Source organism: Coregonus lavaretus (assembly GCF_964263955.1).
Source record: "Coregonus lavaretus genome assembly, chromosome: 1".
Classification (NCBI taxonomy): Eukaryota; Metazoa; Chordata; class Actinopteri; order Salmoniformes; family Salmonidae; genus Coregonus; species Coregonus lavaretus.
The window spans coordinates 78,232,881-78,257,272 of NC_139988.1; the positions used below are offsets into that span (position 1 = coordinate 78,232,881).

The following is a 24,392-nucleotide window of genomic DNA, read 5'->3' on the forward strand; positions in this document are numbered from 1 at the left end:
GCTTTGGTGACAAAACGGATGGCACTGTGATAGACTACATTCAATTTGCTGAGTAGAGTGTTGGAGGCTATTTTGTAAATGACATCGCCGAAGTCAAGGATCGGTAGGATAGTCAGTTTTACGAGAGTATGTTTGGCAGCATGAGTGAAGGAGGCTTTGTTGCAAAATAGGAAGCCGATTCTAGATCTAACTTTTGATTGGAGATGCTTAATGTGAGTCTGGAAGGAGAGTTTACAGTCTAACCAGACACCTAGGTATTTGTAGTTGTCCACATACTCTAGGTCAGACCCGCCGAGAGTAGTGATTCTAGTCGGGTGGGCGGGTGCAAGCAGCGTTCGGTTGAAGAGCATGCATTTAGTTTTACTAGTGTTTAAGAGCAGTTGGAGGCTACGGAAGGAGTGTTGTATGGCGTTGAAGCTTGTTTGGAGGTTTGTTAACACAGTGTCCAATAAAGGGCCAGATGTATACAAAATGGTGTCGTCCACATAGAGGTGGATCCGAGCTTCACCAGCAGCAAGAGCAACATCATTGATATACACAGAGAATAGAGTCGGCCCGAGAATTGAACCCTGTGGCACCCCCATAGAGATGGCCAGAGGTCCAGACAACAGGCCCTCCGATTTGACACATTGAACTCTATCTGAGAAGTAGTTGGTGAACCAGGTGAGGCAGTCATTAGAGAAACCAAGGCTATTTAGTCTGCCAATAAGAATGTGGTGGTTGACAGAGTCGAAAGCCTTGGCCAGGTCGATGAAGACGGCTGCGCAGTACTGTCTTTTATCGATCGCGGTTATAATATCGTTTAGGACCTTGAGCGTTGCTGAGGTGCACCCATGACCAGCTCGGAAACCGGATTGCATAGCGGAGAAGGTACGGTGGGATTCGAAATGGTCGGTGATCTGTTTGTTAACTTGGCTTTCAAATACTTTCGAAAGGCAGGGCAGGATGGATATAGGTCTGTAACAGTTTGGATCTAGAGTGTCACCCCCTTTGAAGAGGGGGATGACCGCGGCAGCTTTCCAATCTCTGGGGATCTCAGACGTTACGAAAGAGAGGTTGAACAGGCTAGAAATAGGGGTTGCGACAATTTCGGCGGCTAATTTTAGAAAGAAAGGGTCCAGATTGTGTAGCCCAGCAGATTTGTAGGGGTCCAGATTTTTCAGCTCTTTCAGAACATCAGCTGTCTGAATTTGTGTGAAGGAGAAGCGGGGGGCGGCATGGGCAAGTTGCAGCGGAGGGTGCAGAGCTGGTGGCCGGGGTAGTGGTAGCCAGGTGGAAAATGCTTGTTTGCATGGCCAGCCGTATATCGCGGGGGCTGTTCGATGCTAATGCAGTACGCCACAGGATGTTTTTGTGCTGGTCAAGGGCAGTCAAGTCTGAGGAGAACCAGGGGCTTTATCTGTTCTTAGTGCTGAATTTTTTGAATGGGGCATGCTTATTTAAGATTGAGAGGAAAGCACTTTTAAAGAACAACCAGGCATCCTCTACTGACGGAATGAGGTCAATATCCATCCAGGATACCCGGGCCAGGTCAATTAGAAAGGCCTGCTCGCTAAAGTGTTTTAGGGAGCGTTTGACAGTGATGAGGGGTGGTCGTTTGACCGCGGACCCTTACAGACGCAGGCAATAAGGCAGTGATTGCTGAGATCCTGGTTGAAGACAGCGGAGGTGTATTTAGAGGGTACATTTGTCAGGATGATATCTATGAGGGTGCCCATGTTTACAGATTTAGGGTTGTACCTGGTAGGTTCGTTGATAATTTGTATGAGATTGAGGGCATTTAGTTTAGATTGTAGGTTGGCCAGGGTGTTAAGCATATCCCAGTTTAGGTCACCAAGCAGTACGAACTCTGAGGATAGATGGGGGGCAATCAGTTCACATATGGTGTCCAGGGCACAGCTGGGGGCTGAGGGGGGTCTGTAGCAAGCGGCAACAGTGAGAGATTTATTTCTGGAAATGTGGATTTTTAGAAGTAGAAGCTCAAACTGTTTGGGCACAGACCTGGATAGTACGATAGAGCTCTCTGCAGTAGATTGCAACCCCACCCCCTTTGGCAGTTCTATCGAGACGGAAAATGTTGTAGTTGGGGATGGACATTTCTGAATTTTTGGTGGCCTTCCTAAGCCAGGATTCAGACACTGCTAGGACATCAGAGTTGGCGGAGTGTGCTAACACAGTGAATAACTCCAACTTAGGGAGGAGGCTTCGGATGTTAACGTGCAAGAAACCAATGCTTTTACGGTTACAGAAGTTAACAAATGATAACGCCTGGGGAGTAGGAGTGATACTGGGGGCTACAGTGCCTGGGTTAACCTCTACATCACCAGAGGAACAGAGGAGGAGTATAATAAGGATACTGCTAAAGGCTTTAAGAACTGGTCTTCTAGTGCGTTGGGTACAGAGAAAAAAAGGGCCAGGTTTCGGGGCGTTGTACGGGTGATTGAAGTTATTCATTGCAAACCTGATCTGATCTATTTGGATTCTCGTGGACAGTCATGACAGTGGATAACATTTACAAAATCTCGCTGTCTCTCTCTCTCTGCTATACTAACTCTAGTCTGGACCTTGTCTGACCCCTCGGTCTTCCTACACGACTGTGCTCTTGGATTGTTTGACTGTCTGTCTCTCCGTCTGTCTGTACCTTCATCCGTCTGTCCATCTGGTGAAAAGGAATTTAGGATGAGAAGAGCTTCTTCCTGTCTGACAGATCCACCCTGGGAAAAACAGTTTCAAACTGAGTGTTATTATAGGGGAATTAGTCCAAAGATGTCACGTTCGGCGCATCTTAAACTCTCACAATTATCATTCCCAATGAAAAGCTGTCTGTCTGTGTGTTTATCTGTCTGTCCTTCTGTCTATCTGCACGTCCATATTCATGGACATCTGTCTGTCTGTCTGATGAAAAGGAATTTAGGATGAAAAGAGCTTCCTCCTCTCTGACAGATGCACCCTGGGAATCACAGTTTTTGGCCCTAAGTCTTTGTCTCAAGGTCTCAAACCAACTGGCAGTGACTGACAGGCTGAATGGCCTTGTGTGTTTGAGCTGGGAAAGCCAGCATCTGATTAACATGTTGCTCTCTCTCTCTCTCTTTCTCCTTCTCCCTCTCTCTCTCTCTCTTCCTCTCTCTCTCTTTTTCTCTCTTTCTCTCTCTATCCCCAGCAATGACTTTAGTCGTAAGGTTGCAGAGGAGTATCTACACTTCTTTAACTTCACAGGTCTTACTGTGGACCAGGCTCTGAGGTGAGGGGTTCAGACTGACTGACTTGTTCAACTAAAAAACAAACACACGTTTTAGTTTTTCCATAAATTGGTTCTTGACACCAATGACTGGATTTCTAGACATTACGAACATTGTTTTGGACATGTTGCCTTAAATGGGAATACTGCCCTCTGGTGGCAGGCTGAGGGAAGGTAGCCTAATATGCAACAGTAGTGTTTCTAACCCAGAAATAACACTCCTGATTCAATTAATCAAGGGCTTGGTGATTAATTAAGTCGTTGAATGACATGGGCAGGTGCGTAATGAGGTGCGTTACCGCTGGGCTGGAACCAACATTTGCCACCCTTTAGGATACTGGAAACACTGTGCTTCTGCTCAATGTGTGTATCTGTGTGTTCCAGAGCCTTCCTCAAACAGTTTGCCCTGATGGGGGAGACTCAGGAGAGGGAGCGGGTGCTGTCTCACTTCTCCAGGAGATACCTGCACTGTAACCCCAAACTCATACCCTCTGAGGGTAAGAGGACGGCACTGTCTAATGTCTACTATAGCTACTATAGGAGTATCACAGCTCAGTCGTCATGTTAATAGATTGATATGTTTCCTCCTTATCCAGATGGTGTCCATACCTTGACCTGTGCCCTGATGCTGCTAAACACAGACCTGCATGGCCATGTAAGTAGAGTTATCTGTGTGTGTGTGTCTGTGTGTCTGTGTGTGTGTGAGAGAGAGTATGTGTGTGTGTTAGGGGATACACATTTCATTGAGTTCAGCGTAGAGTTCAGAGTAGAGAAATTTTTCAGAGATCCATTCTCCCCCAGGCTCCACTGACTCAGTATAGCGGTAGCTTTGGGAAATAAGCCCCAGACTTATCGAAAGCTGATCTGGGACCAGCCTCCTGATTACAATGTGCTCTACACTCTATCATAAAATCCAGTCCATATCAAACTGTAGACTGATTCCAGTATAACTCTAAAATCTAGGCCATCTATTGCTGCATGCATGGTGTGATGTGCAGCCTCTGCAGATGACTACAGGTAGTTTAGTCAAAACCATTTATATAATATATGGAAATATTCAGCTCTGGTTGAAGGGGCTAGAGCTGGCTGGATGAGAAACCCACTCTCTCAGGGGAAGGGGGGATTGATAGATGCCTGGCAGGTATAACTCTGTGCTTCATCATCATAATCACCATCATCATCATCATCATTCATCATCGTCACCAATGTCATCATCTTCTTCTTCAAAATCATCATCGTCATCAATGGCGTCATCCTGATCATCATCATCATCATCAAAAAAATAAAAAAAAAAATTAATAGTCCCCGCATCTTCTTCATCTTTGTCTTCACTCACTATCGCTTTTCATCAATATTTTCAGCATGCAATAGTAGCAGATTGGGATCTGTGAAACTCACTCCTCAGTCTGAAGTGTTCCCCTTGCGCTGCCGAATAGCTAGCTTTTCGGTGGTGCGACTGAGTAAGACGCTTCAGGAGGGCGGTCATGTTTGTTTGCGAGGCAGAGGTCATGCGTTCGAGCCTCAGTGTGAGCCCAATCAGGAGAAAGCGGTACTCGCTAAGCAAGCAGTGTGACGTCCTTTAAATAATCTCCCTCTGAACACTCAGCTCATCAGCTAGATTAAATCAATTGGATGAGGTCCCTGAAAGTCATTTCTCCCCATAACATCCTTCAGAGATGAATTCTAATATAGCAGTTTGTCAGAGAGCTGCAGAAGGACAGATGAATTAGACAATCTGTGCCTCGAATATTTTAGATGACTGATGTTGGTGAGGCTTTTAAAGATTATATTTATTTATAGCATAGTAGTCTCGGAAATCCCAGAGATAGGGTAACAGCACTAGGTCTAACAAATCACAAGTTTGGCTAGGAGGGGCTTAAAAATAATCCCCTCGGAAACATGACAGAGGCGGACACACAATGCAGACGCAGATAGCTAGGCAGATTTTAGCCACAGCCATTCAGTATGTTTTAGGCTTGTAAAGCTAATGTCATGGCGCATGCAAACTACTCACTTGCGAAATACACTCATTGAAAATATCTAGCTAGCTAGCTACCGGAAATGTATATGGCAGGGCTCTGGACGGATTTTCTGGCACCCAACTCCGCCCTTTCCTCTCTGCCAAACTGACGTTGGTTTGAGGACAGACATGTATGCTGGAACTTTGGCACATTGTGGGAGGCAACCCGTCTGTCTAGAGCAGGGATGGACAACTGGTGGTATTCTACTATGAGAGTTAGAATAGTAGAATACACAAGGTGCAATTTCTAAATTTGGTTGTGCATCTAGAGAGACTAATAGCATAGAGTAAATTCTGTGTGTCATATTTTTCAGAACATTGGCAAAAGGATGTCCTGCACACAGTTCATTGACAACCTGGAGGGTCTGAATGAGGGACAAGACTTTCCCAAAGACCTGCTGAAGGTGAGTCACTGTACTGTACATTGCTATAAAAACACACATACACACACTATTTGTTGTGTTGTCTAGCAGACCAGGAGAAGACGTACTGTACCTTCCCTCTGGGGCATCTGCGCTCGAGATCGGACAATATTAGATTATGCTATTAGCTTCTCCCTGTTGTGGGCAGCGTAATGGGGTTAGGCCCATCTGGGGCCATTCATTTAGAGCCCACAGGCACACCAGTGGATGCCAGATGAGATAAATCAGTGGGGTTGCCTGCCGTTGACGTGGCTAATGATGATGCGTTTGAGTCGTTTTGTCTGCAAAGCGTTCCCTCAACGCGTAAGTCAACAAGTTGTAATGGTGTATCTAAAATTCATGAGAGAGAGGGAGAGGGGGGAAGAGGGAACCAGGGAATATTTTTCACCCATAAATGAAGGGGTAGGAATTCTAAAATGACAGGCTTTGCTGTTATTAAGTCAGGATAGCATCAGCCCCCTGCCGTGGTACAGCTTTAAGCTGAGAGAGAAAGAGAGAGAGAATGAGAGAGAGAGCGAGAGAGAGAGAGAGAGAGAGGGTTGTGGGGTGGGGGGAGCACAGGAATAAGCCCATTGATTTAGGGTAGCTGTTTTATTAATGCACTGTATATATCCAGGAATAATCTTTTAAGTCATGCTCTCCTCCCACTCCCTTTTTCTCCCTCTCCTTCTCTACCTCTCCACTTTCTATCTCGTTTTCTCTCGTTCTCTCCCACTCCTTGTTCTCCTCTCTGCCCCATTCCCCTTCTAGCTTATCCCGCCATCATTTCCTTCAGACTAAATGACTGTCATGTCGTTCCCGATTATCTGCTTCATATCCTTCATTTCCTTCCCTCCTTTTCCTGCTTTCCCATTTCCCCTCCATCTCTGGTGTGTATTCCCTGGTCAGCAGCAGAGTATCCATTATCATAATAATGTTCCATTACATACAGACACACACACACACACACACACACACACACACACACACACACACACACACACACACACACACGTGGGCGCACACGCATATACACACACTGGTCTGTGTCTCATACTTGGGACAACCTGAGCCTGGCATCCGCACTAAAGGACTTAAAGTAGGGGCTATCTTTCCCTTTCTCCCTTTCTCCCATTCTCTCTCTCTCTCTCGCTCACACACACACACACACACACGCATGCATGCATGCATTTTCTGGACTTTTTGGGGAGTAAATATTTATTTCCTCAATTCAAAATCCTATTTTCCCTAACCCCTAACTCCTAACCCTAAACCTTAACCCTAACCTTAACCCCAAACCCTAACTCCTGTGTATCCAAGATGGCGTAGCAGTGCGGTCGTGTTCTCTGTTGTGTCCATGTAAATAGCTTGTTTTTTGTATGTTATTTTGTATTTTACTTATATATTTCCCTATCACACTTTTCATCCTTCTACTAAATATACTTTCCTGCAACCCGCCTCACTCAATGTGGAACGGATTCTATTATTTACTCACCTTTATCTAGAATCTCCAGTTGAAACTAGCTAGCCAACTAACTAGCTACTTACTATTAGCCACCGTTAGCGGTTTTCACCCAACAATCAGATTTTCTGCCGGAATAACTGAATCACTGGACCTTAACACCGGATCGCAACTAGCTAGCCGCAACCAAATGGATGTTGCTGTAGGCTAATTACCACTGCCCTCGAAGCTAGCACCAGTTAGCCTTGAGCTAGCCTCGAGCCAGGCCCATATCCCGGCTATCTACCTCTTTGTTTACCGGACGGGAGTAGCCAGCTAACTAGCTACTTGCTATTAGCCACCATTAGCGTTTTTTCACCATTGTCCGTGGCCTGCACAACCTACCAGCCAGCTCTAGCCTGGACTATTATCGGCCAGTCTGCACTGTCTGCACAGCGCGTTATCGACCCAGAACATATCGGATTTTCTGCCAGAATCACTAAATCACTGGAACTTTAACACCGGATCATCGCTACTAGCTAGCTGCAACCAAATGGATATTGTTGTTGGCTAATCAGCCTTGAGCTAGCCTTGAGCTAGCCTCGAGTCAGGCACATCTCCCGGCTATCTACCTCTCTGTCAACCGGACGGGACCTCCTAGAGTCGACACGGAGCCCCCGCCGATCCATCACGACTGGTCTGCCGACGTAATCGTCTGTGGTTTCAACAGGCTTCCCATTGCGACGACCACAAAGATCCATCTGCTAGCCCCAGCCCGCTAGCACACGCAAACAACAGCCGTGCTTCCTGCTCGCTGTGCTGTAGCACCAATTCGAACTGCTCTCGGACTCACATATTACTGTTCACTGGACCTTATGATCACTCAGCTGCACAGCTGATGCCTGCTGGACTGTTCCTTTACACGGTACCCTGTCCTGTTTATCTGTTTAGCCTCAGCCAAAACTTTCATCGCCATTACCAGTTGTTGTCTTAGCTCTCTCTAATTTTTTACATTTTAGTCACTTAGCAGACGCTCTTATCCAGAGCGACTTACAGTTAGTGAATACAATTTTTTTTTTTTATATATATTTTTTTTATACTGGCCCCCCATGGGAATCGAACCCACAACCCTGGCGTTGCAAACGCCATGCTCTATCAACTGAGCTACATCCCTGCCGGCCATTCCCTCCCCTACCCTGGACGACGCTGGTCCAGTTGTGCGCCACCCATGAGTCTCCCGGTCGCGGCCGGCTGCGACAGAGCCTGGATTCGAACCAGGATCTCTAGTGGCACAGTTAGCACTGCGATGCAGTGCCTTAGACCACTGCGCCACTCAGGAGACATAACACCTAATAATAACACCTGTGATTGCTTTATGCCTCTCTCCCATGTCAATATGCCTTGCCTATTGCTGTTCCAGTTAGTTCTTATTATACAATTTCAATATAGAACCCCAAGTTATTCTCAAACTGCCTCAAATAGCTCCTTTGTTCCACCCCCCATACACGCCGAGACCGGATCAATCGGTGCCTCCAGTGATGCTATCTCTTTCATTGTTACCCAACGCTTAGGTTTACTTCCACTGTACTCATATCCTTCCATATCCTTGTCTGTACATAATGCCCTGAATCTATTCTACAACGCCCGGAAATCTGCCCCCTTTATTCTCTGTACCCAACGCACTAGAAGACCAGTTCTTAAAGCCTTTAGCCATATCCTTATTCTAGTCCTCCTCTGTTCCTCTGGTGATGTAGAGGCTAACCCAGGCCCTGTATTCCCCAGTATCACTCCTACTCCCCAGGAGCTATCATTTGTTGACTTCTGTAACCGTAAAAGCCTTGGTTTTCTGCACGTTAACATCAGAAGCCTCCTTCCTAAGTGTGAGTTATTCACTGCATTAGTGTCTGAATCCTGGCTTAGGAAGGCCACCAAAAATGTCCATCCCCAACTACAACATTTTCAGTCTAGATAGAACTGCCAAAGGGAGTGGTGTTGCAATCTACTGTAGAGAGAGCCTGCAGAGCTCTATCATACTATCCAGGTCTGTGCCCAAACAGGTTGAGCTCCTACTTCTAAAAATCCACCTTTCCAGAAATAAGTCTCTCACTGTTGCCGCTTGCTACAGACCCCCCTCAGCCCCCAGCTGTGCCCTGGACACCATATGTGAATTGATTGCCCCCCATCTATCCTCAGAGTTCGTACTGCTTGGTGACCTAAACTGGGATATGCTTAACACCCCGGCCATCCTACAATCCAAACTAGATGCCCTCAATCTCACACAAATTATCAAGGAACCTACCAGGTACAACCCTAAATCCGTAAACATGGGCACCCTCATAGATATCATCCTGACTAACTTACCCTCTAAATACACCTCAGCTGTCTTCAACCAGGATCTCAGCGATCACTGCCTTATTGCCTGCGTCCGTAACGGGTCCGCGGTCAAACGACCACCCCTCATCACTGTCAAACGCTCCCTAAAACACTTTAGCGAGCAGGCCTTCCTAATTGACCTGGCACAGGTATCCTGGATGGATATCGATCTCATTCCGTCAGTAGAGGATGCCTGGTTGTTCTTTAAAAGTGCTTTCCTCTCAATCTTAAATAAGCATGCCCCATTCAAAAAATTCAGAACTAAGAACAGATATAGCCCCTGGTTCTCCTCAGACTTGACTGCCCTTGACCAGCACAAAAACATCCTGTGGCGTACTGCATTAGCATCGAAAAGCCCCCGCGATATGCAACTTTTCAGGGAAGTCAGGAACCAATATACACAAGCAGTTAGGAAAGCAAAGGCTAGCTTTTTCAAACAGAAATTTGCATCCTGTAGCACTAACTCCAAAAGGTTTTGGAACACTGTAAAGTCCATGGAGAATAAGAGCACCTCCTCCCAGCTGCCCACTGCACTGAGGCTAGGAAACACTATCACCACCGATAAATCTACAATAATCGAGAATTTCAACAAGCATTTTGCTACGGCTGGCCATGCTTTCCACCTGGCTACCACTACCCTGGCCACCAGTTCTGCACCCTTCGCTGCAACTTGCCCATGCCCCCCCCCCCCCCCCCCCCCCCCCCCGCTTCTCCTTCACACAAATTCAGACAGCTCTAAATCTGGACCCCTACAAATCATCTGGACCCTTTCTTTCTAAAAATAGCCGCCGAAATTGTCGCAACCCCTATTACTAGCCTGTTCAACCTCTCTTTCGTAACGTCTGAGATCCCCAGAGATTGGAAAGCTGCCACGGTCATCCCCCTCTTCAAAGGGGTGACACTCTAGATCCAAACTGTTACAGACCTATATCCATCCTGCCCTGCCTTTCGAAGGTTTTTGAAAGCCAAGTTAACAAACAGATCACCGACCATTTCGAATCCCACCATACCTTCTCCGCTATGCAATCCGGTTTCCGAGCTGGTCATGGGTGCACCTCAGCCACGCTCAAGGTCCTAAATGATATTATAACCGCGATCAATAATAGTCAGTACTGTGCAGCCGTCTTCATCGACCTGGCCAAGGCTTTCGACTCTGTCAACCACCGCATTCTTATTGGCAGACTAAATAGCCTTGGTTTCTCAAATGACTGCCTCGCCTGGTTCACCAACTACTTCTCAGATAGAGTTCAGTGTATCAAATCGGAGGGCCTGTTGTCAGGACCTATGGCAGTCTCTATGGGGGTGCCACAGGGTTCAATTCTTGGGCCGACTTTTTTCTCCATGTATATCAATGATGTCGCTCTTGCTGCTGGTGACTCTCAGATCCACCTCTACGCAGACGACACCATTTTGTATACATCTGGCCCTTCATTAGACACTGTGTTAACAAACCTCCAAACAAGCTTCAACGCCATACAACACTCCTTCCGTAGCCTCCAACTGCTCTTAAACACTAGTAAAACTAAATGCATGCTCTTCAATCGAACGCTGCTGGCACCCGCCCACCCGACTAGAATCACTACTCTCGACGGGTCTGACCTAGAGTATGTGGACAACTACAAATACCTAGGTGTCTGGTTAGACTGTAAACTCTCCTTCCAGACTCACATTAAGCATCTCCAATCCAAAGTTAAATCTAGAATCAGCTTCCTATTTCGCAACATAGCCTCCTTCACTCATATTGCCAAACATGCCCTCGTAAAACTGACTATCCTACCGATCCTTGACTTCGGCGATGTCATTTACAAAATAGCCTCCAACACTCTTCTAAGCACCATATACTACCCACCACTGTGACCTGTACGCTCTTGTTGGCTGGTCCTCACTACATATTCGTCGCCAAACCCACTGGCTCCAGGCCATCTATAAATCACTGCTAGGCAAATCTCCGTCTTATCTTAGCTCATTGGTCAACATAGCAACACCCACCCGTAGTATGCGCTCCAGCAGGTATATCTCACTGGTCATCCCCAAAGCCAACACCTCCTTTGGCCGCCATTCCTTCCAGTTCTCTGCTGCCAATGACTGGAATGAACTGAAAAAATCTCTGAAGCTGGAGACTCTTATCTCCCTCACTAACTTTAAGCATCAGTTGTCAGAGCACCTTACCGATCACTGCACCTGTACACAGCCATTCTGAAATTAGCCCACTCAACTACCTCATCCCCATATTGTTATTTATTTTGCTCATTTGCACCCCAGTATCTCTATTTGCACATCATCTCTTGCACATCTATCATTCCAGTGTTAATACTAATTGTAATTATTTTGCACTATGGCTTATTTATTGCCTTACCTCCATAACTTGCTACATTTGCACACACTGTATAGATATTTTCTGTTGTATTTTTGACTTTACCCCATATGTAACTCTGTGTTGTTGTTTTTTTTGCACTGCTTTGCTTTATCTTGGCCAGGTCGCAGTTGTAAATGAGAACTTGTTCTCAACTGGCTTACCTGGTTAAATAAAGGTGAAATAAATTTTTTTTTATAAAATAAAAAACTCTGAACCTTAACCCTAACCCTTAACCTTTAAAGTGGAACTGACAGCATTTTAGTTAATTAAATGTTATTAAAATCTGATCATATACACCCCCAGGAATAATTGTACACCTTTTTTTTCTTCTGTCAAGCGAGCACTTGTGACATATGGTCATTTTCATGTTTTCATAAATTCATGGAAGGTTTGGGAATTACATATAGTAAGGCATTTGTGAAAATTCTATAGCAATATAGAGTGGGAAAGCGGCTGTATGTTTGGACAATTAGTAGACACTGCAGTAAATAAAATCTAATAAAAACATGTCTTGTCCAGGAATGGAGTCTACGCAGACCGGTGCGCCATAGCCAATCAGAGCTGCAGTAGGCCTATATGCCTATGTGCCATTTGCCACATGGGCCTGCCATCATTGACTTTGAACTGGACTGTGTGTTTACAGGCAGTAGTAACAGCACGACTTTAGATCATTAAAACGCATTCGCCAAAAGCCACAAAATAGACCTGAATGCAAATACCATGGGAGTCCTCTTACATTTGGGAACTTCAGTCCTATTGATTAAACAACCATGAAAAGGTAGGCTATCTCTCCCTCAGTTGCCTATGCACATCAACAAGATCAACAACTAGCTAATGCTAGCCAGAACAAAATGAGCTAAAATCTAACAAGGGAACATTAGATTAACCCTGTCAAACCTTTTCAGCTAGTTGAAATTGCACTAATAAAATATGTGGAATAGTAGCCTGCCATCCTTCTGCAGCACGCCTGCCAATGCATGCTTGTCCCAACCCACGTTTTGACAACTGAATGGGAACTTGCCTGACCCATTTGATCGATGCCAAATACATTTGATTGACAACTAAGAGATATGCTAACTTTGGATAACAGTCGTTCAAGTTCAACAAAGCGTTTCATATTTCTTGCTAGCTAACCAAATGACACCTGCATCTTTAGCTGTAGCCACTAAAAAACGATACGAGGGGGAAAAGTCTGTAATTCACCCACTCCTCCAATGACATGACATCCTCCTAACAGCTAGCTAGCTAGCTAACGTTAGGCGCCGTGTTTTTAGCTTGCTAAATAAATAATAAATGCTGCATTGCTGTATGGTGCACTCAAAATGTCTTGTAGTAAAGTAGCTAGCCTAGGCTACTGCTCAAATGTTGATGTAATAGGCCTACATGTTTCTCCTTTGCATGGTGTTTTGTTGCAGGTTTAGTTTATTGATTATTCATTGTCAAGCTTTAAAAACCGAAGCCAGACTGCAACATTTTAGTAGCCTAGGTAGGACTGTGGCATGTCTGTACACTTTCCCTCCGCTGCGCACTCTAAACGGGACACACGAAAGAAGTTGAATTCACGATGCCAGCTCACTGTAGACTCATTTACCCTCGCTTGTGTGTGCTATTGTCCTTTAGTAATAATTTATACCCGCGTGTGAATCCTATATCTTATAACTTTTTGACAACCAAGATGAAATGTTCTGTAGGCTACTGCAATGACCTGTTGGAACCTAAACTTGGCATGGACATTTAGCCTACAACACGTTTAAACTTTCGGTCGGGTAGAAGATTCGTTCAGTTATGATGGGCTTGCTCCTGCGTTGGTCAGGGAGGAGGGTTGTGTGAGTGCAGTGTTGCCAACTCCTCAGTAAGGAAAGTAGCTATTGGCTGTCCTAAAAGTAGCTAGAAGTCGCTAAATGACGTCATCACCTAATTTGCATAATTTGCCATGTGCATGTAATTGTGATGGATGCTGTAGGAGAGAGGAATAACGTTGTGGGAGAGACAAAAAGTGAGTAAAAAACACCCTACATTTACATCCCGCCCTGAATGTAAGCCAGGGCGGGATCAGCCAGCGGCAGCTTCCCGCATGCGCGATTCATTTGCAGTCTGGACGCAGAGGGGTGAACATCTCCTGCTTTGACTGCAGCTGGGAGGGACTGCTGCGAGAGGACTGGGCCGCCTGTGAGTGCTTTGGGACGGGGGTGGGGCCCACGGCGGGTCGGGGGTGGGGCCCACCGCAGCACCTGCTGCTCGTTGAGAAGAGTAAGAACGATACGTGCTTTCACGTCAGAGTCTCCAAAAGTCTCCAATAATACCAGAAAAAGTTGCTAGATTTGTCGCTAGTCGCTTTTTAAAAAATGTGTAGCTAGAGGGGTCTGAAAACTCGCTAAATATAGCGACAAAGTCGCTAAGTTGGCAACACTGTGTGAGTGGTGATGCACTGCCGTTTGGTGTGCAGCACGTTCTTCTTCTTCTTCGATGAGGTTTAACGGCAGTTGGTATCCAATGTTAATGGTGCATTAATGCCACCAGCTGGACTGTGTATTGAATAAGAAACAAAAAAAACATTATGGGAAAGGGGGAAAACGACATCATACAAAATAAAACACGTCAACTAAGAAAACCCATCCCACTTCTTCAATCACAGTCCACTCCAAAATACATCCCTACGCAGGCTCAGGGGTCTGTGATGGCGGTACATTCACTGACAGGATTTCTTGCACGGCCTCAGCTGTGAAATCACAAAGACACAAAAAACGTTCAGCAGCATTCACAATGATTCCAATTTTCTTAGACTTCTTCTCCGCTTGTACTGTACAGTTTATGACCATTACAATAAATAATACAAAGTCCACCTTTTTAACATGTAGCATTTCACTATCCCTCGGTTGATGAGAACCCTTCACTGGTCGTGGTGGCTCTACTACCATTGTTTCTTCCCCGCCACTCGTTCCTTCCAATCTAATCACCGCCTCCAGATAGGAGACACGCTGGACACTCCTTACCCTTGCCACCTCATTCTCCTTCACCCTAACAGGGCACTCCAGTAATTCAGGCGCATGTTCACCTCCACAGTTGCAGCATTTCACTTCATCTGGCATACGATACTCTTCCCTTCTGCACACACTTGACACGATACTCTTCCCTTCTGCACACACTTGACACATGACCAAATCTTTTACATTTATGACACTGAAGAGGCTTGTGCACAAAAGCTCCTACAGGGTATCTCATGAATCCTAACTTTATATGAGAAGGGAGAAACTCTTCTTTAAAGAACAGTAGCATGGATGAAGTGAATTTATTTTCTCCATCCACCATACAGGTCAGTCGACCTGCACCAACCACTCCATCGATGTCTTCAGTAATATCCTCTGCCTTTATATCTTGCGCCACCCCAGAAATAACCCCCTTGGTAGGCGCCCTGCTACAAAAATTAATACAGGAAACATTCCACTCCAATATCTTTTTGAGTCTTAAAACACACTTATTCTGCTCCGCAGACACACCACAAATCGAAATAAGACCACTTCTTGTGACTCTCACCGACTCCACACTTTCCTCCAACACATTACAGATTTTTCTCGAGACGTTAAACGGATTTCCCAAGTAGCATTGATCCAAAACCCTCACTCCGACTAAAAACGAGTCTAGTGGTTTCCTATTTTCCACCACAGCTTTACTTCTCTTGTTTCCCTTTTTCTTCGCCATGGTAACCCACTCATTCTCACTTTCTGTACTATTAGCTTCACTTGACTAGCAGTTTCAAACAAAACCTCAGTTTCTGACATTTTCTCCACGATCAACATCACCCAAATCGCACCTTTGCGGCCGGTATGGTAGCAGGTCAAAATGAATTGACAACCCAAATCATTACGTGGCCAGATAGAAATGTGTAACGCCTTGTGTTTGACACGTGACACATGTGCACTAGCCTATTACCCACGATATGACTGGCGTGTGATCATTGCCCTTGCTAGTTTGATTGTGTTAACATTCCCAGCCTTAATTACAGTCGTTTTTGTTCAAAATATTGAGTCATTGAAACTGAAACAGTGCATCCCGAATTGCTGGAGGCAGCAAACAATGTATCTGGACTGCTTTTATTTACAACCTGACAGAAAATATTTTTTGGACTATCAAGACATTGTATTGTTGAATTATATTAATCATGCATTGAACTGCATCCATCTATTCTGCCAACAATGCCAAAGTGTACATCATGGAATTTTGAGTAAAATATAACCTATTTTTAAAACCTCTTATAAAGTTGGTTTTGTAGCATAAACTGGGAGTTTGATATTTTTGACTGATCTTATGATTGTTTGTTTCATATCTACAAAGTAGGTACAACGCTGTCAGTTCCACTTGAAGCCTAAAATAGCATTTTAACAAATTCAGGACATTAAAAAAGTCCTGACTTATTTCTTGTTTTCCTACCCTGTCAGGACATTCTGGTGACTTGTCAGGACATTGTGGTCCTGATAAGGTAGGAAAACATGTACACATACACACACAGACTAACACACACCCACACCCACACAGTCTCACTCCATTCCTCCAAATTGTACATTTCTCTATTATGGTCTCTCTCTCTCTCTCTCTCTCTCTCTCTCTCTCTCTCTCTCTCTCTCTCTCTCTCTCTCTCTCTCTCTCTCTCTCTCTCTCTCTCTCTCTCTCGGTTTCTGTTTTCAGTGTAGCACCACAGCACCCCCACCATGCCACCCTCTCACTCTTTGTCTGCTCTCTTTCACCTCCTCCCTCTCCTCTCCTCCCTCCCTCCCTTTTTCTTGAGGTTCAAAGTGTTTTATTTTCAGCGGTATGAAATAGCAGTGCCCCCGGAGGAGGCAAACCTGTGTGCTGCTCTTCTCTTCAATCTCGATCTCTAACAACACACACTCTCTCTCTCTCTCTCTCTCTCTCTCTCTCTCTCTCTCTCTCCAACACTTCCAATCCTCAACTTCCTTTCCCCCCCTTTCCTTATTATTTTTCTGCACCCCCCCTTATTTTATCAAGTGCCATATGTAGTACAGTATTTGAATGTACAATAGAGCATTGAGAATACCCTTTGCATCCAAAATACTGGAAAAACACAAAGGGAACATATTCAGTTATACAGATTATACATTTACATTTACGTCATTTAGCAAACGCTCTTATCCAGAGCGACTTACAAATTATAGACAAGTGTGAGGTGATATTTTGGGGGATTTCAACCTGTGCCATATGTTTAGGGATGGCTGGGAGGGACAGGGTAGACAGAGGGGTACTAAACTGAACCCTCCAGCTACAGCTGAAATCAGGAACCAGGCGGTCTGTAAAATAATGAGTAGGCTGAGCACCCCCACGGTACCCGTTTCACTGTCTCTCATTCTTTCCCTATGTACTTCTTCCTCTCTCTTTAACTCTTTAACTCTCTTCCTCCTTCTCTTTCTCTCTCCTCTCTTCCTCCCTCTCTTTCTCTCTCTCTCTCTCTCGCCGCTGCAGCTTTTTCAGATTAAACCCAGTGATATGTTTCCCATTAACACTACAATAGAGGGACAGAATGGAGCTATCTCCTGTACTGTGCAGATAGCTGGCTGTGGCGTCACACTTATCTCTCAGCCTTCTCAACACAATATTAGGCCTACATAGCAGGAGTTTAGCATATTTTCTTGGTTCCAGGCTATTCCTTCTTAATAATATAATAATTATTAAGCTAATTATTATAGGGGGTTAGAGGGCATTCTTTTTCAATTACTTTGTTCAACAATGCTGTTGTAGGTTTTGGAGTGATAGTTTTGTTAGGTTTCATCAGTAGATTAATACATTGGAAGAATTATATGATTATAATGCTTGTAATAAGTACATATCCACCCTTAAAATTCCACAAAGGGGAATAGATGGTCAACTCTGCTAGTAGATAACCAATGGTATAAAGGATTACTGCTTTAAGAGTTCCTTAATATATGTAACCCACATGTCTGATGTTTCATGTCCCCTTTTCTGCGTTTCCTCTCAAAGTGTAACCTAGTTCAGTGCATCATTAGCTGCTTCTAGGAGATCATATTACTGTAACATGTGCACGTGTGCTTTCGGGAGCTCACACACTCTATCAAGCTATTTATACATCTATAAGTCTGTGTCTGTGTGTACCCAATTGGCACCATGGACACTGTAAACTATCCAGATGTGCACTAGGGGCCACTGTCCTGTCCCAGAGTCCCACATGCTATCGTTCAGCAGAAATATGTCACACAGAGAGATGTCTGCACACTAGTCATAGTCAACCACCCTCAAGGATTCAGTGTTCAATCACATAACTAGACAGCCAGAACTTTCCCATCACCAATTATAGGAAAGGATTAGGATTTGGGGCCCTTGTGTAGCACATAGTTGAGATTTTCACTTTGAGCCCAAACCCCTTAAAACCCCTCTTTTTAATTTGTTGGCTGTTAGCCCAAGCCAGTGAGTCGCTGTGCAGAGGTCAAGGGCCAGCAGGGCCAGGTATCTACTGTAAGCTTGCTCTCTCATTCTCTAGTCTACAGTTGCTGTAGCTCAGGGGTTCTAGAAGCAGCTAACGATGCACTGAATTAGGTTACACTTAGAGAGGAAATGCAGAAAAGGGGACATGAAACATCAGACATGTGGGTTACATATGTTAAGGAGCTCTTAAAGCAGTAATAATTTATACCATTGGTTATCTACTGTGCCTTCGGAAAGTATTCAGACCCATTGAATTTTTCTACATTTTGTTACGTTACAGTCTTATATTAAAATGGATTAAATAAAACATTTCCTCAGCAATCTACACACAATACCCCATAATGACAAAGCGAAAACAGGCTTTTAGAAAATAAAAAACAGATATACCTTAATTACATAAGTATTCAGACCCATTGCTATGAGACTCGAAATTGAGCTCAGGTCCATCCTGTTTCCATTGATCATCCTTGAGATGTTTCTACAGCTTGGTTGGAGTCCACCTGTGGTAAATTCAATTGATTGGACATGATTAGGAAAGGCACACACCTGTCTATATAAGGCCCCACAGTTGACAGTGCATGTCAGAGCAAAAACCAAGCCATGAGGTAGAAGGAATTGTCCGTAGAGCTCCGAGACAGGATTGTGTCGAGCCACAGATCTGGGGAAGGGTACCAAAAAATTTCTGTATCATTGAAGGTCCCCAAGAACACAGTGGCCTCCATCATTCTTAAATGGAAGAAGGTTGGAACCACCAAGACTCTTACTAGAGCTGGCCGCCCGGCCAAACTGAGCAATCGGGGGAGAAGGGCCTTGGTCAGGGAGGTGACCAAGAACCTGATGGTCACTCTGACAGAGCTCCAGAGTTCCTCTGTGGAGATGGGAGAACCTTCCGGAAGGACAACCATCTATGCAGCACTCCACCAATCTGGCCTTTATGGTAGAGTGGCCAGACGGAAGCCACTCCTCAGTAAAAGGCACATGATAGCCCGCTTGGAGTTTGCCAAAAGGCACCTAAAGACTCTCAGACCATGAGAAACAAAATTCTCTGGTCTGATGAAACCAAGATTGAACTCTTTGATCTGAATGCCAAGCGTCACGACTGGAAGAAACCGCCACCCTCCCTACGGTGAAGCATGGTGGTGGCAGCATCATGCTGTGGGGATGTTTTTCAGTGGCAATGACTGGGATACTAGTCAGGATCAAGGCAAAGATGAACGGAGCAAAGTACAGAGAGATCCTTGATGAAAACCTGCTCCAGAGCGCTCAGGACCTCAGACTGGGGCGAAGGTTCACCTTCCAACAGGACAACAACCCTAAGCACACAGCCAAGACAATGCAGCAGTGGCTTAGGGACAAGTCTTTGAATGTCCTTGAGTGGCCCAGCCAGAGCCTGGACTTGAACCCGATTGAACATGTCTGGAGAGACCTGAAAATAGCTGTGCAGCAACGCTCCCCATCCAACCTGACAGAGCTTGATAGGATCTGCAGAGAGGAATGGAAAAAACTCCCCAAATACAGGTGTGCCAAGCTTGTAGCATCATACCCAAGAAGACTGGAGGCTGTAATCGCTGACAAATGATGCTGAGTAAAGGGTCTGAATACTTATGTAAATGTAATATATATTTTTTTTATACATGTGCACATTTTTTATAAAAACCTGTTTTTGCTTGTCATTATGGGGTATTGTGTGCAGATTGATGAGGGGGGAAAAAACAATTTAATCAATTTTTGAATAAGGCTGTAACGTAACAAAATGTGGAAAAAGTCAAGGGGTCTGAATACTTTCCGAATGCACTGTACTAGCAGAGTTTACCATCTTTTCACCTCTGTGGAATTTTTAGGGTGGACTGTGCTTTTGCTTCTACATTTGGCTGTGTGTCTGTCCCCAAAAGCTCTGGGAGACATTCACTCAGGCCAGCATATCTTATGCCATGCTGCTGGGTACCAGCCTTGCCAGTCTGGGCTGAGGGAAAGAGGCCATGGCTGGTGCTGGCTGGCTGCTTAAATCAGCAGAGACGTGGGGTGTAGAGTGCACCCCACCCGCTCCCCAAGCTGTCTCACAAGTGAACATACGAGAGAGGGAGAGAGTGGGAGAGAGAGAGGGAGAGAATGTGCATGTGGCAGGTTAGCGTTTTTCGTCATGAATCTTGTTTTGGAGGCAGCTCTGCAGAGTGGTCAATAGCTGGCACAGCCACAGCGTCATAACATCTGATAACCTTAACTCTAACCTTAACCACACTGCTAACCCTAATGCCTATCCCTAACCCTAACCTTACATTTTCATGAATTTTTATATTGTAGCCAATTTTGACTTTGCAGTTGGCCTGTCTAGCGGAAATCGCTCAGTTCTGCCTCCAGGACAAGATTCATGACAATAAACGTCAACCTGCATTTGAGATGGACCTTTGATAAGGTCATACAAGGAACTGGCAGGTGTAGTGCATAAATGAATAGATAAGAAAATATGTGTGTTGAACAAAGCATTATCTCGTTGGATCTAAGTTGTTGCCCTGTTCTCTTTGTCCATTCTGCCCCTCCCACTTCCCTATCCCTGTAGTCTATCTTGTCTGTAGTATTTTTTTTACCACTGCTCAGTAGCATACAGAGAATAGCTCTAGCTCCAATGTCTAGTCTCTCGGTTATATGTAGAAACTTGAGTTGTTTCAGTCTTGCGGTCCTATCGATGAATCACAAGCTGAATGAGTGACACCCTCATTAAATCTCTTGTCAGCCAGGTGGCTGTAGATAGTGTGATTAATCATGTTCCCTTGTCCCACTTATTGATTCTTAATGTGGCAATCAGCAGTTGAAACAATAACAAAGCTGGCCCCGCCCCTGTTTTGGTAAAAAGCTGAGGGATGAGGCTGAAGAACTGTAACCAATCTCAAATTCATAGACACAGCTATGGATACAAGGACTGACCATCCATGATATCAACATTATAGTTTTAACCATGTTTTGAGGCTATATAGTGTTTGTTTACATTCACTTTGTTTACAAACATTCCAGTAAAACAAGCTTATATTTAGGTTCTGATGGGGTATGACAGTTGAACTAAGCTCATGAGGCATTTCTAAGTGATATTCTACAATAATCAATGTGTACATATCATTAATTTCTAAGTCCAAAAATTGATGTAGCAACTGCAGATTGCCCCTTTAAGTCAATGATTCTATCTGACAAGTTTTTCTGGAGGCTAGTCCTCCTCCTTCATTGCTCTTCTCATCCCAGGTTGTGCTCATCATTTTTCTCCTCTATCTCCTCTACCATGTTTCTTCTCTGATCATACCTTATATACAAATCATATTTTCTAGCATTGGTGAAAGTGTTTTAGATTTCAGGTGTGTGATTGTAGCTGAGTTGTTCCTGGGGAAGCTTTAGAACTCAAACGTAATCATTCATGCAGCAGGTGAATGCCTTGACTGAAAGAACAGGAGCAAAGCAAATATGCTTTTATAAATGGTGTTACTGCGTTTTGTTTTTGGATGTTTTATTCATCGTTCAATAGCGGTTGTCTTGAATGTTAAACACACGCTTGTTGGTCACGTATGGGCTGGTTTGAGCTTGTTCATTACTGCTTGAAATGAGGGATAACCTTTTCTTGCTCTCTGAATTGTTGGGAAGGGCCCGTAAGTAAGCATTTCACTGTTAGTCTACACCTGTTGTTTACAAAGCACGTGACAAAGGACATTTGATTTGAGAGAAAAAAAGCACACACAAGATATCACACACACGCACAAAATAACACACACACACGTGCATAAACACATTTTCCTGCTGATTCCGACCGCTCTCTCTCCCACCTCACTGAGGAGACAAGCACTGAATGCTAATCACCATTCAAAGAATATTGAGGAGTATGTGTGTGCTGCGCGAGTGAGTATGTGTGTGTGTGTGTGTGTGACTGGAGGAGGGAGTTGGAAGACTGTGATTCGCTGCCGACAGAGAGAGGGAGGGGAGGGAGGGAGGGATGGAGGGAGGTGCGCATAAAGAGAAGAGAGCACATACACAGTCGCTGTCAGTTCTCTTTCCTCAGTACGATTCCAGCAGCTCTCCGACGCAGACCCAAAAAGAGGAAGGCGGAAAGATAGACGACGGAAAGACAGAGAGAAACAAGAAGGGAAAGACAACAGCAGGAGGACAAGCTTTTCTCTAAACCCCCTCTCCAGAGGGCACAATGGGAAGAGATTTGGAACCGGTGAAAAGAAGGAGTGAGAGAAGGCATGTTGAAGAAGAAGGTGATAAAAGAAGTGAAGGATCAAAGAAGGAGTAGATGCTGACAGGGGACCCGGACAAATGGACGGACGCTGATCTCCTAAAATAGAGGTGTAGTCATCCCTCCATCATTCTGGGTGACAGACAGGGTGTCCATCTTACCTCTTACACTGGGAGCAACAGGATATAATGTAGCCCCCTTTACTTTAATGGGTAGACTGAACCAGGCAGTCTTACGGTACCTTGTTCCCCTCTTCTCTTTTACCTGGACGTTGGTCTAGTTAGACAGTCAGTCGTTCCTTCAATTCTTCTCCTGTTTCTTCATTACTTTTTGTTTGTGGAAGGAGGCCTGTCCTCTGTGGACTCTTTACATTGTGTGTGTGTGTACGTGTATGTGTGTGTTTACATGAGCACAAGGACTTATATGTGTGAGCCTGTCCTTTTTACCTACTCAGTTCTGCCCTTGGCACCCATCTGTTTCATGCTGGCTGTCCTTTCACACCTCTGCAAGTGTTGCGCACCATCTGTGTGTGTGTCAACGTGAGTGTGTGTGTGTGAGTGTGTGTAAGTATCTGTCACCCACAGTTACGCCACTGGTCAAAAGTTGGCCAATTACAATTTTTGGAGGCAAAGCCTGGCATACTGTTTAAGCTGGGCAGAAGGGGGACAGAAGGCCCGCTTAGCCAACACATGTTAAGGGAACAGTTTGAGAGATTCGACTGTCTTCTCCCAATAGGACCGATAGGACTATTATTAAACCTCCTGGAGGATCAATTCAATGAGGATCTGATCCAAGAACAGTGTTAACTGATCGCCTGATACGCCCACCTGTGGATGGTGTCGCTTGGGAATACATTCAATCCAAAACATGCCAGTGTGACATTGAGTGGCAGTGAAGGAATCGTCATATCATGTTTTATAGATGACCTGTCCGATCATCCATTATTTGATCAGATTCCAGATTACCTAATGAGTGTGTGTGTGTGTTAGAGAGTGTGTACTACAGTTTGATTCTCTCTGGCACGCTGTGAGAGTGACAGCAGCTACGCACGGTTTCCTGTGACAGCCGGTCCTCGATGAACTGTCACTCAACTGCTTGGCCCTCAGTCCCTTCACTGTACTTAAGAGCTGCCAACACAGACTTACAGACAGACACCTTTTTCCTCAATTTCTTGGCCATGCCCTACTGTACAACTATCTGAATGAAATAGGACATTTGTGAAGAAAGACAGGACGTTTCTGAACAGAAAGACGACATCTGGGTGTATCTGGAACCATAGCTTGGCTGTGTGCAGTGTGTACCTTTCTCTGTGTCCACACTAATTGACTGCCTACACTGAGGTGATTGGCCTATCTAGTCCTTGGCGCCTGCTGAGTACCATTACCTTCGGGGGCCATGATCGGCATGAACAGCCTGCACTCGGCGGGGCGCCTGCGCTCACGCTCCCTGTGCTCGGTCCGCTATGGCCGAGACTTCCGGATGATTGACCCTTTCCGCTACCCCCGTACCCCCCGCTCGCGCTCCCTGAAGCCCCTTATGTTCCCAGACCTGCTGGGCAAGGCCCAAGACGGACAGAACCACCCGCAGGCCCGCAAGAGGAAGAAGGTACAATGTGCCACCCGGGTAAGACACCAACTAACATAGCACAACCTGATGCGTTTCACTGTTCGACACTTAATTCGACACTTACTATGGTTGTGTTTGCATGTGTTAAAGTGGGGTTGGGTTTCAAGCACTTTCTTATTTCTGATTACATTGTTTATCGCTGTCATGTCAACATACTGTAAAATGCCATGCCTAGTACTGTAGGTGTTTGTAATTTAGGGAAATTCTTGTCTGTCAATCAAAGACAATGCAACCTTGTACATCCACAGATTTATACATTTATATATGA

The 24,392-nt window shown here is 45.0% G+C and overlaps 1 protein-coding gene across 1 annotated transcript in view; it reads left to right on the forward strand.

Moving 5' to 3' along the window:
* LOC311134068 (uncharacterized protein) overlaps positions 1-24,392 on the forward strand; it is a gene marked incomplete at its 5' end in the record, with an annotated part of 69,560 nt that overhangs the window by 24,492 nt on the left and 20,676 nt on the right. Inside the window, 4 exons of the mRNA XM_084167664.1 lie at positions 3,161-3,241; positions 3,623-3,735; positions 3,835-3,893; positions 5,573-5,662. Coding sequence (XP_084023790.1) covers positions 3,161-3,241; positions 3,623-3,735; positions 3,835-3,893; positions 5,573-5,662 — 343 coding nt within the window. The remainder of the gene's footprint in view (positions 1-3,160; positions 3,242-3,622; positions 3,736-3,834; positions 3,894-5,572; positions 5,663-24,392) is intronic.